Consider the following 15,441-nt stretch of genomic DNA (forward strand, 5'->3'; position numbering starts at 1 on the left):
CAATCTATAGCAGCAATAAATAATAATAGTTATAATAATAATATAATAATAAACAGCTTAGAGACATTGTTCAGGCCAAGTAGCCGCAAATAATAAAGGGCTCTGTCTACAATAATTACGCTCAGTCATTTGAAATAGTTGACATCTCTGAAGTTGAAAAACCCAGTAACGTTATGTGTTAAATACAGTTGCTCAAAAAATAGCTGCTTGCGAATGAAGGTGGGAAACAAACGAAACTCGGAACAGTTCTTAAATTAGATCTGACTGGTAAGAGTAATCTAATGAAAAAATATTATAAAGACTCAACAAGCAGAACTTGGCATGACCTGGTGGTCACGGAATTCGAATCGAAAACTGCGGACTCGAATTTCGTTGTCGAACAGTCAAGTAAGTATTATAATGTTAAGGTAAATACCACTTTCGTAAGCACAGAGTGGCCCAATATTTGGTAATAATTCAACCAATTAAATGGAAGCAGTATTTTATTACAACTCTTAAATTAGTCGCTCATAACTCAGTGATCATTATTGAGATTGACTGTTATTTACAAGATATAACTTACTATACACAGAAACATTCAGTCTTCAAACAGGGAAAACTTTATCAAACAAAAAGCACAAACCGTAAAGAATAGAATTAATGACGAGGTAAACAGCAACATTTTACTGAAGTGTTGGTACCATACATCATGATTATTAACTTTATACTGGTGTTGTGGTACTGGCTAACTTTATACTGGTGTTGTGGTACTAGTTCACTTTATACTGATATTGTAGTACTGATTTACTTTATACTGGTGTTGTGGTACTGGTTCACTTTATACTGATATTGTAGTACTGATTCACTTTATACTGGTGTTGTGGTACTAGTTTACTTTATACTGGTGTTGTGGTACTGGTTCACATTATACTGATATTGTAGTACTGATTCACTTTATTCTGGTGTGGTACTTGCGATACTGATTCACTTTATACTGGTGTTGTGGTACTGGTTCACTTTATACTGATATTGTAGTACTGATTCACTTTATTCTGGTGTGGTACTTGCGATACTGATTCACTTTATACTGGTGTTCTGGTGCACGTTATACTGGTTCATTTTATACAGGTGTTGTGGTACAGGTGGTACTGGTTCACTTTATACAGGTGTTGTGGTGCAGGTGGTATAGGTGAGCACTGCATTCATGTTTGTACTAGTTAGTTGGTGTTATTAATATATTGTACTTATAATACACGTCTAAAGGCATGCTAATGCCAGTACGTAAGTTGGTGTTATTAATATATTGTACTTATAATACACGTCTAAAGTTATGCTAACACTGTTTTGTAATCCAACAGGGTGGTTTCAAGTTGGAATTACTGGGTGAAGACGAGCGCCTATTGGAGGATTTAACACCCACGACCGCAGAAACCAATTATATAGGTTCAGAAGACTCAACGTACGTGTATAGTACTGATATAATTAATAGTTTTAGCTGATACTTGTATGTTATGCTCTGTGATTAGATTTGTCATGAAAAGCAGTACTTTGTTTAAGTTGAATTTTGTCTTGATTAGTTATATACAATTTTGTTAATTGATTAATTATAAACCTTTACCACATTTTTCTTAAATAATTCATTTTCCACCTTGGTCAAAGATCGGTATTATTTCATCAGCGACAGTGAACTGGTTTTCCTGGTTGGTCACCAGTAGTGACTGAATTTTGTTAACTATTGTATTAACCATCATGATGAAAATTCGTTAACTAATTTACAATCGATTATAAACTAAGAATTTTTTTGAATCTATCTTTTATCGACCGTGTCTTATAACTTTTCATTTTTATATATAGAGAGATAGGATAACATGATTGTAATGTCAGTAAACGCGTGGTGGTTTCTATGTTTCCCACCTAATTTCATTGCGCCCGGCCTGGCCAGGTGGTGAAGGCACTCAACTCGTAATCCGAGGGTCGCAAGTTCGAATCCCCGTCGCACCAAACATGCCCGCCCTTTCAGCCGTGGGGACGTTATAATGTTACGGTCAATCCCACTTTTCGTGAGTAAAAGAGTAGCCCAAGAGTTGGCGGTGGGTGGTGATGACCGGCTGCCTTCCTTCTAGTCTTACACTGCGAAAGTAGGAACGGCTAGCGCAGATATCCCTCGCGTAGCTTTGCGCGAAATTCAAAATAAACAAACAATTCTATTGAGCTTACTTAAATTATAATTTAAAGACAAATTTATTGCATCCGGGACAGAAGAATATATAAAAACTTTTAATGAAACTAATTTTGTAACCGTTATAAAAAAAGAAAAACAATAAACCAAACTACTGTAATTTTTCTGTTTACGTGTTTGCGTGTATGATTAATTTTTTCTAACAGTTTTTGGAGGAAATCTGTTGATGTTGATGAAATGTTGTTTTATTTTGTTGATTTAATTTTATCGGATGAACATAGTTTTGTGGCTGTGTTTATTTGGTTTCTTAATATGTTGAGTTTTTTTGTTTCATGTGCTAAGTCCCAGGGAATGTATAGTGTAATATAGGTGATTTTTTTCTGTGGATTTCTGTTTCTAATTGTGTATCGGTTTTTGTGATCTTTAGCTTGAGAAATGCTATTTGGTAAGATTTCTCGTGTTTTATCAGACTTTCCATATCTTTTCCCACAACCGGTGTAAGACTAATAGCCCTACAACTTCTGTTACTTCCATTGGAAATGGGAGTGACATCAGATAATTTCCAATCTGCTGGTGGTACTTGTCCGTTATTCAAGGACTTGCGAAAAAAAAATATGGCAAATAGCTGACATATCCACTCCTTGACCTCCTTTAAGACCTTCAGGAAATATTACCTGACATAGGAGCCTTATCATTCCTTTGACTTCCCAAATTCAGAATTTATGTAACCGTTTTTTAACTTTTTTTTATCTATCAGTTGTTGAAGATGTGGAATACTGCTGGTCTTCATTGGTAAAAACTGAAGAAAAAGTAGAATTTAATAACCAAGTTATTTCATAATCATCAGATACGTTTTCCTTCATCATCCATCAAGGGTCCTATCTCTATCCTAACATTGTGTTTACCCCTGATGTACTTTAAAAAATCCTTAGTGTTAATTGTTATGTTTTCAGCCATTTTGTTTCATACATCACATGCAGGGGAACAATACGATTAGATACCTTGTTTGCTTCGTCGTTGGTAAACACTGAAGTTATATCCATTCTCATTTTGTCAGGAAGGCCTAATAATTGTGAATATGTTGTTTTTTTTTAATGTGTCAAGTACACGCTTACAGTTTCTTGCAAGCGGGCTCTTTACTTTCTATTTAACACTTAACAAACACTTTGTGCCGTATTTAACACTTAACAAACACTTTGTGCCGTATTCAACACTTAACAAACACTTTGTGTCGTATTCAACACTTAACAAACACTTTGTGCCGTATTCAACACTTAACAAACACTTTGTGCCGTATTCAACACTTAACAAACACTTTGTGCCGTATTCAACACTTAACAAACACTTTGTACCGTATTTAACACTTAACAAACACTTTGTGCCGTATTTAACACTTAACAAACACTTTGTACCGTATTCAACACTTAACAAACACTTTGTGCCGTATTCAACACTTAACAAACACTTTGTGCCGTATTTAACACTTAACAAACACTTTGTACCGTATTTAACTCTTGACAAACACTTTGTACCGTATTTAACACTTAACAAACACTTTGTGCCGTATTCAACACTTAACAAACACTTTGTGCCGTATTTTCCACACTTTTTACATTGTTTACCGCTTTGTTTGTGTATCTGTTTAGATCTTACAACAATAAAATACTCAAGAACGTGGGTATAGTAGGGGCAAAATCACGCACTAAAATAATGGATAGCTAGATCCAGTGTCAATTCCAAATTTTACTGTCCTCATAATTGTAAATATTATCAATTTGTTTGTTTGAAGTAGAGCACAAAGCTACACAATTGACATCTGTGTTCTGCCCATCAGGCTAGATTTATAGCGTTGTAAGTCTGCAGACATATCGCTATACCATTGGAGGGGGCAGTGTCAATTTGTATTCGAAAATATGCAATAGATGTCTTTGAATTATTCCATCTAACACATTTCACACAGGAGGTATTATTATTACGGTTACGTATCTTCACTGGGCCTGTATCTATTATTGTGTGTTGGATGTAGTTTACCTTTAAAACTGCGCACTCTAGTGTCGTAAAAAATAAATACAAACCCTTCTTGCTTGTCCCATTGCTTCTTACATATCTTGGAAACTGCTTTTTTCTTTCCCTTAGTCATAAATAATAAGACAGTAACTAGTTTTACAGTAGGATTCCCGGTCGTTCAAAGCTTTCTTTGAGATCGATTTTCAAGCCATCCATGATGGTAAACTTTATGATTCGACGCACGTGATAGCGTTCGCTAGTAACAAGTCAACGAAAATGATGTTTAGATTGCAACTGTTCGGTTGTAAATAATCTGAGTTCGTTGTATCATGGTTTGAACATCGGACATTTACGTATATTGTCGGTGGCATTCGGCGTTGAATAATACGAGTTTGTTAATATATATAAATGTGTGTGTGTATAATAGCATGTTTGAACGCCAGATGATTACGCATATTGTTGGAGGTATTCGCTTGTGTATATATTTACTTTCGTAGAAAAGCTAATTATTAATTCGACACTCAAACTCGGTTTTGCGTACTAATTTTTCGTGCAATTTCGGCAGGCAAATACCCATGGTATTACGCATGCGCGAGTACATTTAAACACTTCCGTTATGGATCGACCACATACACTTCATGAAAAAACTTCGAACTACTTGAATTTTTGGAAGATTTTGCGCGAATCAGAACAGATTCTCGTGGCTGATATTTTGCGAGAATCGAACCTCGAATTCGTTCCAAAACTCTAGCCCTGACTATTTACTTCCTACTCCTTATTACTGTAACATTACTTTTAGGCGTAATATTCGTGACAAAATTCATGATAGATTTTGTCTCATTCTTCCCGATTCATCCATAGATTTTAAACTGGTGGGGTTTATGGATGTTATTTCTTATAGCAAAGCCACATCGGGCTATCTGCTGAGTCCACCGAGGGAAATCAAACGTTTAGCGTTGTAAATCCCTAGACTTACCGCTGTACCAGCGGGGGACAGATGGGGTGGAAGTGTTGGATTGTAATTTTTGTCTACCTAGCTCCATCCTCAACTCCCATAAAAAACAAACAACAACAAATAAACAGAATAACAATTCTTTCATGAATTTCGAAACACTATTTTAAAATGAACTTTCATCGCTGTAGGTCACTGTCCATTACAGGAAGGAATTTCACTGAATATAATGTGGGTATGTAGGGTGATCTAAAGTTTAGTATGATTTTGATCACAGATGGTTAGACTTATTAGTTCAGTTACTCTACTTGCCTATCTTATAGGATTTACCACAACTTACTTGAGCACATATTAAAATACATTCCAGTAGCATAACGGTATGGCTTACAGCTCTGGAATCCGGGTTTCGATGCCCCTGGTAGGAAGAATACATAAGCTAATGTTTAACATATGGTTTGTTTTGACATCTTGTATAAGCTAATGTTTAACATCTGGTTTGTTTTGATATCTTGTATAAGCTAATGCTTAACATCTGGTTTGTTTTGATATCTTGTATAAGCTAATGTTTAACATCTGGTTTGTTTTGATATCTTGTATAAGTTAATGTTTAACATCTGGTTTGTTTTGATATCTTGTATAAGTTAATGTTTAACATCTGGTTTGTTTTGATATCTTGTATAAGTTAATGTTTAACATCTGGTTTGTTTTGATATCTTGTATAAGTTAATGTTTAACATCTGGTTTGTTTTGATATCTTGTATAAGTTAATGCTTAACATCTGGTTTGTTTTGATATCTTGTATAAGCTAATGTTTAACATCTGGTTTGTTTTGATATCTTGTATAAGTTAATGTTTAACATCTGGTTTGTTTTGATATCTTGTATAAGCTAATGTTTAACATCTGGTTTGTTTTGATATCTTGTATAAGTTAATGTTTAACATTTCGTTTCTTTCTAATGTTTCGTTACAATAAATTATTTCACTTTTCAAAAATATTTATACTTTTTTATATTTAGCGTCATAAGTAAAGTTTGTTTGTTTGTTTTGGAATTTCGCACAAAGCTACTCGAGGGCTATCTGTGCTAGCCGTCCCTAATTTAGCAGTGTAAGACTAGAGGAAAGGCAGCTAGTCATCACCACCCACCGCCAACAGTTGGGCTACTCTTTTACCAACGAATAGTGGGATTGACCGTCACATTATAACGCCCCGACAGCTGGGAGGGCGAGCATGTTTGGCGCGACTCGGGCGCGAACTCGCGACCCTCAGATTACGAAGCGCACGCCTTAACGAGCTAGGACATGCCGGGCCCCATAAGTAAAGATGAACAAGAAAAGATATACACCTTTAAAAGTGATATGTCTGAGTTAATAAGGTATGATATATCTTTAAAAGTGATATACCTTAGTTAATAACGGATGATATATCTTTAAAAGTGATATACCTGAGTCAATAACGTATGATATATCTTTAAAAGTGATATACCTGAGTTAATAACGTATAATATATCTTTGAAAGTGATATGTATGAGTTAATAACGTGTGATATATCTTTAAAACTGAAGTATTTGAGTTAATATAAATACATGTTTAAAAGTGATATACCCGAGTTAGCTGAGATACACATTTAAAACTGATATAACTGAATTAACAGCGCATATATTTAAAACTGATATATTTGGGTTAGCAACGTATCATTAAACATCAAGTTTTTGTTCAAGTGAGTTGTTTATTTTATATAACTTGGCCCAATTCGGCAATTAATAACAGTTTACAGTCCTTTGTTGTTGTTGTTTTGAATTAAGCACAAAGCTACACAATGAGCTATCTGTGTGCCCATCACGAGGTATCGAAACTCAGTTTCTAGCGGTGTGAGTCCGCAGATATACCACTGTGCCGCTATGGGACCAGTCTTGTATAAATGAAGTGTAAAATTTTGGGCCACTATTTTTTGCTTAAAGAAATTATGCCTTGTGTTACTTGTAAACATTTCAGAGACCCCAAGGGTCAGCCACAGTCACCCTTAATTTAGAACTGCCGGCCATAGCAACGCCCACCGCCTATACAGTTACTGTTGATCGAATGGTTTGTTCGATAAATTTTGCGCAAAATTATTTGAACGCTGTGTGCGCTAACCGTCCCTAATTTAACAGTGATAGACTAGATAAAAAGCAACTAATCAACATCAACCACCAACTCTTGGGTTACTCTAACTGAATACTGCAATTGGCCGTCATATTACAACACCCTCACGGCTGTAAGGGAGAACGTGTTCGGTGAAGGGATTCAGATCCTTAATTCACAATTTGTGAGTGGACCGCCCTAACCACCAGCTCATGCTCGGTCTTGACGGAACGCCGTTAGTGGCTGTCATTTAAGATATGTATTTTGAACTGAAGTCTTGAACGTCAAGTGCTTACTTTTGATAATAAGGGTCGTGTTGGAAAACGTAAAATATTTTGGTTAACGCACTGCAGATGAATATATATCACGAACAGTTTTAAAAATTAATGAAAAATACGCAGAGAATGTTGAATATATTTTATAACAAAGAGAAGAGGTAAAGGAAGGATATTGTGTTCACACTATATAAGTCACCTGATACTTCCGCAGGCATTAATGTTCCAATGAAAATATTTAATTTACAGTTCTCGATAGCCCATTATTCTGTATATCGTAATATGATAACTTAGAATGTAAATACATTACAAATATTAAGTACAGTAAAAGAATTATTTGAGTGAACCCAGTTACTAGAGATATCGTAGTTGTAAGCCTAATTCCATCAATTAAATGTTGCCTCCTTTCTATCAGAATCTGGTTAGGTCAGTTTGATCTTGATATAGGGGCCAAACTAAAAACACAGTTTGAGTTACTGCTCTACTAAACCACGCCCTTTTCTTCAGTGGGAACTGATCGTGGTAAGTATACTGTACTGTTACAGTGTTGGTTGGGCAGGGTAGATAAATATACATGTTTTTCATTCGGGATAAAAGTAGATAGAATGTTAAATCTTTCTGTTGATTTAGTATGGAAGTGGAATTTCCAACGTGAACGACATCTAATACGCACGTAGGAGGATAATATGTCAGAAGCACACGTCACCTCAAAGGCTTCATGCAGCTCTTCGAATTGAATGTCGAGGTTGACTGTTACTTTTATGATACATCCACTGTGTGAAAGTAATGAGGGTGTCTATCACATTCAGTTTTGAGCCCTCGATATTTCGTCAACTCCACACACTATCCACTAGGTCACGCCCGGTCTGTTAATTCAGAGCTGACGTGCTCATTTTGAACTGATAAAATACCCTTACGTCTCTTTACTTTTTACTTTTTTCTATGAGGTCAAAAAGGATAAAACTGTAACAGGTATGGAGAATCCTACTAACACCGATATATATATGTCTTTCCATTCTTTTGGTACGTTAGGGCTTTGAGCTAATTAAAAATTTGTGATGAATTATGTTAGGTTTATGCCATTGGGGTTTCACAAAAGCTTTTTCATCAATGTTCTATAACGTATTGTTCCTTGGCCTCTAAAAACTGAAAATTGTGTCTTGAACTTTAGAAACTTGAAATTCCTCCTAGGCCTTTTAAACGTGTTCCTTGGCCTTTAAAATTTGAAATTTGTTTCTTGAACTTGGAAAATTTAATGTTTCTCATAGGCCTTCAAAAGAGATTTATCTCAGGCCTTTAAAGACTAAAGATTGATCCTTGGCCTTCAGAAAATAAAGATTATTTCTTGGCCTTAAAGATTAAATATTGTATTTTATTGATTCATTGGTGACGTATTTTGGATTCACTTACAAGAACAAATATTTGGAATTATTTTCAGTGTTACAGGGTAACTTAGAGTTTTGTAGAGTATAGAGACTGCATAATTTACGAGAGAGACATTACAATTTCATCTTCGTGGATAAAGGAACAGCTAAACTTTTTTATAGTAACATTTAAATATTTGCTAGGGGTATAGAAAATATTTTTTTTATTGAAAGGAGTCGCAACTTCTAGGGGTAAATTAGCTGTTGAGTATGAAACTACGTATCTTAAAGTGTTCTTTATTCAGACGTATTTAAAATAAATTCTGAATACAAACGTCATTTCAGATGTTTCTACGAATACGATATTTAGGCTTAGACAGATGTTACTTTACATATAATTGTTTACATTTTGTAATTTTTTTTCGGGGTCTATATATAGTTTCCTTTGATATAGAGACATCTAGTGGGTAAGCAGTAAATTTAACGTTCGAACAATCTGTAGAGGGCCTTAGTGACTTTGGAAATATCAAAACCTTTGTTTCTTTAGTGAAAATAAATTAGTGAACAATACGTTAAGAACTCTTATGAAAGTTAAATATGTATTGAAGAGTCATAGTCTAGTTTAACCCTAAATTTGTTGCTAGAACTATGCCACGATCCTTGAAATATAGTGATAAATTTTCTCATCGTTAGATCTGCTATTAATAATTTTTCACTTTTGATTGCCATATTGTTTACACTCCAAACACTACCACATAAACCGAGACTTATTTTCATACAGCTTCCAAATTGCTGTAAGAAGTGACCTCTTTTGGTGAAAGTCAAATGCTATGTTTATCGTACATTTTGACAAAAAAACTTAGTATCTAAACGCTCACAGCATGTATGTATGCGTGGGTTTTCTTATATCAAAGCCACATCAGGCTATCTGCTGAGTCCACCGAGGGGAATCGAACCCCTGATTTTCACGCAGCAACAAGAATTATTTGAATAACAGCGATAAGAGACAAAGTTAACCGACTATTTCAGCAGAGGGAACAATTTATTAGTTTTATTAACACATCTCGCGGGTTTGAATCTTCGTCACACCAAACACGCTCGCCCTTTCAGCCGTGGGGGAGTTATAATGCGACGGTCAATCCTACTATTCGTTGGAAAAAGAGTAGCCCAAGAATTGGCGGTGGGTGGTGATGACTAACTGCTTTCCCTCTAATTTCACACTGCTAAATTGGGGACGGATAACGCAGATAACCTTCGTGTAGCTTTGCGCAAAATTAAAACAAACAAACAAACAAACACTGTTAACACAACAGCGACCTCTGCTTTCGAAGAAGAAGAAACAGAGGAGAATTCCTTTTTTTAACTTCTAATTTTTTCCCTTTTTCTTGATATTTCTCTTACTGGATATATAGCACCCCGTTAGTACAGCGGTATGTCTCCAGATTTACAACGCCAAAATCAGCGGTTCAATTCCCCTCGGTGGGCTCAGCAGATAGCCCTATGTGGCTTTGCTATAAGATAAAACACAAACACTTACTGGATGTCCTTTCGTGTTCACTTCCACATAGACTACGTTCATTACGTCTGAGACACCATATTCACTTTTTAACACCAAATAACAGGAACAGATAGATCATATTTCCATGGTATTCGTTTTCCTACGCTGTGGAACAGGAACTAACAAATAATATTAAAGTCCTCAGTGAAACAACAGTTGTGACGTCTCGTCTTCGAAGAACATAAATTCTAATTCATAACTATTGTTCTGGAATATTATCAGTAAATTCGAAAATGTTCCGGAGGTTCGTAATCCACGTGCTAAGTCGCGAATTTCGGTTAAGGTTAAAACATTCCTTTCAGGTATGTGGCTGTTAAAGTGTTAGTACACACCACGGAGCTTTGGATATTAAAATATTGTAGACTCATTGTGTTAGTTATATACCACAGTTCTCTATTGGGAGGGTGGGTAGGTTTGGCGCTTTATGGGGCAAAGTAACTAGGATATCACTACCTTCTCCATTGGGATATGAGGGCATTACAAACTCTGGTTTTAGTAAATAATTCAGTGACTTCCTGTAGAATATGAAGATATTACAGATAACTGTAGTATGTTGTGTATATATATATACATGAAAATATTGACTTTTGGTTTTATGTGTGTCTTCTCCCTACTTATAGGGCACAGATGTACACAATCAACCTTCCCAAGAAACTGACATGTAAGAACTGTACAATTCGTCTATTACGTCAGGCTAAAGAATGGGGGAACCGATACTTGTTTTGGAGTTGTGCCGATGTGTCTCTGATTCCAGGTATATAGTTCTCATCTGATACATTACATAAATGTACTGGCTTGAAATGTTCTGTTATTGTTAATAGCACTTTTTGTTAATAAAAATAAAAAGATTGGCCATAATTATGTAACCATTCGCTCTAAATCAGTGCAGACCTCAGCGGTGCTCATGAGGTTCAACCTTATTAAGGTACAAGTGTAAAGTTGACGACCTGTTATGACTGTAACATGTTACACAGTTACCTGGGAAATGATAGTGATATCTGTTACCATAATATTAAGCTAAGAGAAAAAAGGTGAAAATTCACATCCTAGAAAAAAAGGAGAAATTCTAACAAACACACATATTTGTTGGAAAGGTGAGAATTCACACCCTAGAAAAAAAGGAGAAATTCTAACAAACACACATATTTGTTGGAAAGGTGAGAATTCACACCCTAGAAAAAAGGAGAAATTCTAACAAATACACTTATTTGTTCCAAAGGTGAGCGTTCACATCCTTAATTGTGGCAACATTTCATGTGAATAAATTTTCACACTCGTGTTACGTATTCCAAGATGTGAATATATAAACAAAATGGTAAATCACGTATGTATTATGTGAGAAAACAAAACAACTGAAAACAAAATCACTTAATTTTATCATTACTGTAAAAACATTATAAATATAAAATTTTGAAAAGTCAATAACTCTTCAAAATGTATGTATTTATAACTAAGCTTACACATGTGATGTTTTAACAATATTGTTATTTAATAATTCTTTACTGATAAACATATTGTTTTAGAGTTTGTATTAAAGTGTGTATATAATTACAAATAAGTCATATCATAAACTAAAGCCAACATCAAGTTCGTGACAGCTCACCATGAAGAATCCTTTTATGTTAGGGTACACTTACCTTGACTTAACTGAGACCACGGGGTTGCCGACGTCTCTCACTAAACTAGGTAGAACAAGTTATGACGTCATATAACGTGATTCCGATTACACCCTCTCACATGGAGAAGGAAATATACAAAAAGGCTGACATATTCAACGACAACAATAAACAAAACTGCCCAATTACAAACTTTGAAACTTCGGCACTAGTCCAATGAAACTGGGTTTTTTCTCATATTTTCCTTACTTTATCGCACACACCAACTTCTTAAGCATTTAGTTTATCGATTCTCACCAAAATTGTTCAATTATTTGGGATCTGTCCATAAACAGATATATAATCTCGTGAAAAACTAACTCCCCGTATGTTCTAAACACCACTGGTACCACGAAGGGAAATTATTTAATTTCCTAGCGTCCCAAATCCCTTCTACGACAACTAATAGTAGGCCTAATGATAAGTGTAATTCTGTTCATGCTATAATTCACACTATGATAATTGTTTTTTTTAACAAATGTCTCGTATAAATAGTGTTCTGTCCACGACTATATTTATTGTACCCCAGCTGACCTTAAGAGTTCGAGATTGATCAAAATGTGTCGTTGACAATGGATGTAGCGATTTATTTAAGTTGTTCGGTGTTAACTAGGTTGGTTACGTTGTTCAGTGTTACCCAGATTAGTTACGTTGTTCAGTGTTACCCAGATTAGTTACGTTGTTCAGTGTTATCTAGGTTAGTTACGTTGTTTAGTGTTATGTAGATTAGTTACATTGTTCAGTGTTATATAGGTTAGTTACATTGTTTAGTGTTATCTAGATAGGTTACGTTGCTCAGTGTTATCTTTATTAATCCCACTGTCTAATGTTGTCTAAACTAGTCACGTTGCTCAGTGTTATCTATATTAATCCCACTGTCTAATGTTATCTAAACTAGTCACGTTGCTCAGTGTTATCTTTATTAATCCCACTGTCTAATGTTGTCTAAACTAGTCACGTTGTTTAGTGTTATCTTTATTAATCCCACTGTCTAATGTTGTCTAAACTAGTCACGTTGTTTAGTGTTATCTATATTAATCCCACTGTCTAATGTTGTCTAAACTAGTCACGTTGTTTAGTGTTATCTTTATTAATCCCACTGTCTAATGTTGTCTAAACTAGTCACGTTGTTTAGTGTTATCTTTATTAATCCCACTGTCTAATGTTGTCTAAACTAGTCACGTTGTTTAGTGTTATCTTTATTAATCCCACTGTCTAATGTTGTCTAAACTAGTCACGTTGCTCAGTGTTATCTTTATTAATCCCACTGTCTAATGTTGTCTAAACTAGTCACGTTGCTCAGTGTTATCTATATTAATCCCACTGTCTAATGTTATCTAAACTAGTCACGTTGCTCAGTGTTATCTTTATTAATCCCACTGTCTAATGTTGTCTAAACTAGTCACGTTGCTCAGTGTTATCTATATTAATCCCACTGTCTAATGTTGTCTAAACTAGTCACGTTGTTTAGTGTTATCTATATTAATCCCACTGTCTAATGTTGTCTAAACTAGTCACGTTGTTTAGTGTTATCTTTATTAATCCCACTGTCTAATGTTGTCTAAACTAGTCACGTTGTTTAGTGTTATCTTTATTAATCCCACTGTCTAATGTTGTCTAAACTAGTCACGTTGTTTAGTGTTATCTTTATTAATCCCACTGTCTAATGTTGTCTAAACTAGTCACGTTGTTTAGTGTTATCTATATTAATCCCACTGTCTAATGTTGTCTAAACTAGTCACGTTGCTCAGTGTTATCTATATTAATCCCACTGTCTAGTGTTATCTAAACTAGTCACATTGTTTAGTGTTATCTTTATTAATCCCACTGTTTAATGTTATCTAAACTAGTCACATTGTTCAGTGTTATCTTTATTAATCCCACTGTCTAATGTTGTCTAAACTAGTCACGTTGCTCAGTGTTATCTATATTAATCCCACTGTCTAATGTTGTCTAAACTAGTCACGTTGCTCAGTGTTATCTATATTAATCCCACTGTCTAATGTTGTCTAAACTAGTCACGTTGCTCAGTGTTATCTATATTAATCCCACTGTCTAATGTTGTCTAAACTAGTCACGTTGCTCAGTGGTATCTATATTAACCCCACTGTCTAATGTTGTCTAAACTAGTCACGTTGCTCAGTGTTATCTATATTAATCCCACTGTCTAATGTTGTCTAAACTAGTCACGTTGCTCAGTGTTATCTATATTAATCCCACTGTCTAATGTTGTCTAAACTAGTCACGTTGCTCAGTGTTATCTATATTAATCCCACTGTCTAGTGTTGTCTAAACTAGTCACATTGTTTAGTGCTATCTAGAGTAGTTACATTGTTTAATGTTGTCTAAACTAGTCACATTGTTTAGTGCTATCTAGAGTAGTTACATTGTTTAATGTTGTCTAAACTAGTCACGTTGCTCAGTGTTATCTATATTAATCCCACTGTCTAGTGTTATCTAAACTAGTCACGTTGCTCAGTGTTATCTATATTAATCCCACTGTCTAGTGTTATCTAAACTAGTCACATTGTTTAGTGTTATCTTTATTAATCCCACTGTTTAATGTTATCTAAACTAGTCACATTGTTCAGTGTTATCTTTATTAATCCCACTGTCTAATGTTGTCTAAACTAGTCACGTTGCTCAGTGTTATCTATATTAATCCCACTGTCTAATGTTGTCTAAACTAGTCACGTTGCTCAGTGTTATCTATATTAATCCCACTGTCTAATGTTGTCTAAACTAGTCACGTTGCTCAGTGTTATCTATATTAATCCCACTGTCTAATGTTGTCTAAACTAGTCACGTTGCTCAGTGTTATCTATATTAATCCCACTGTCTAATGTTGTCTAAACTAGTCACGTTGCTCAGTGTTATCTATATTAATCCCACTGTCTAATGTTGTCTAAACTAGTCACGTTGCTCAGTGTTATCTATATTAATCCCACTGTCTAATGTTGTCTAAACTAGTCACGTTGCTCAGTGTTATCTATATTAATCCCACTGTCTAATGTTGTCTAAACTAGTCACGTTGCTCAGTGTTATCTATATTAATCCCACTGTCTAATGTTGTCTAAACTAGTCACGTTGCTCAGTGTTATCTATATTAATCCCACTGTCTAATGTTGTCTAAACTAGTCACGTTGCTCAGTGTTATCTATATTAATCCCACTGTCTAGTGTTATCTAAACTAGTCACATTGTTTAGTGTTATCTTTATTAATCCCACTGTTTAATGTTATCTAAACTAGTCACATTGTTCAGTGTTATCTTTATTAATCCCACTGTCTAATGTTGTCTAAACTAGTCACGTTGCTCAGTGTTATCTATATTAATCCCACTGTCTAATGTT

General features: G+C 34.9%; 2 protein-coding genes across 2 annotated transcripts in view; one reads left to right on the top strand and one right to left on the bottom strand.

Annotated features, from left to right (window-relative positions):
* LOC143230408 (FGGY carbohydrate kinase domain-containing protein-like) overlaps positions 1-15,441 on the bottom strand; it is a 297,176-nt gene that overhangs the window by 266,184 nt on the left and 15,551 nt on the right. The window lies entirely within an intron of this gene.
* LOC143230387 (uncharacterized) overlaps positions 1-15,441 on the top strand; it is a 73,696-nt gene that overhangs the window by 19,182 nt on the left and 39,073 nt on the right. Inside the window, exons 3-4 of the mRNA XM_076463889.1 lie at positions 1,338-1,438; positions 11,056-11,189. Coding sequence (XP_076320004.1) covers positions 1,338-1,438; positions 11,056-11,189 — 235 coding nt within the window. The remainder of the gene's footprint in view (positions 1-1,337; positions 1,439-11,055; positions 11,190-15,441) is intronic.

The sequence above is a fragment of the Tachypleus tridentatus genome, chromosome 1 (genome assembly GCF_004210375.1).
Source record: "Tachypleus tridentatus isolate NWPU-2018 chromosome 1, ASM421037v1, whole genome shotgun sequence".
Taxonomy (NCBI): Eukaryota; Metazoa; Arthropoda; class Merostomata; order Xiphosura; family Limulidae; genus Tachypleus; species Tachypleus tridentatus.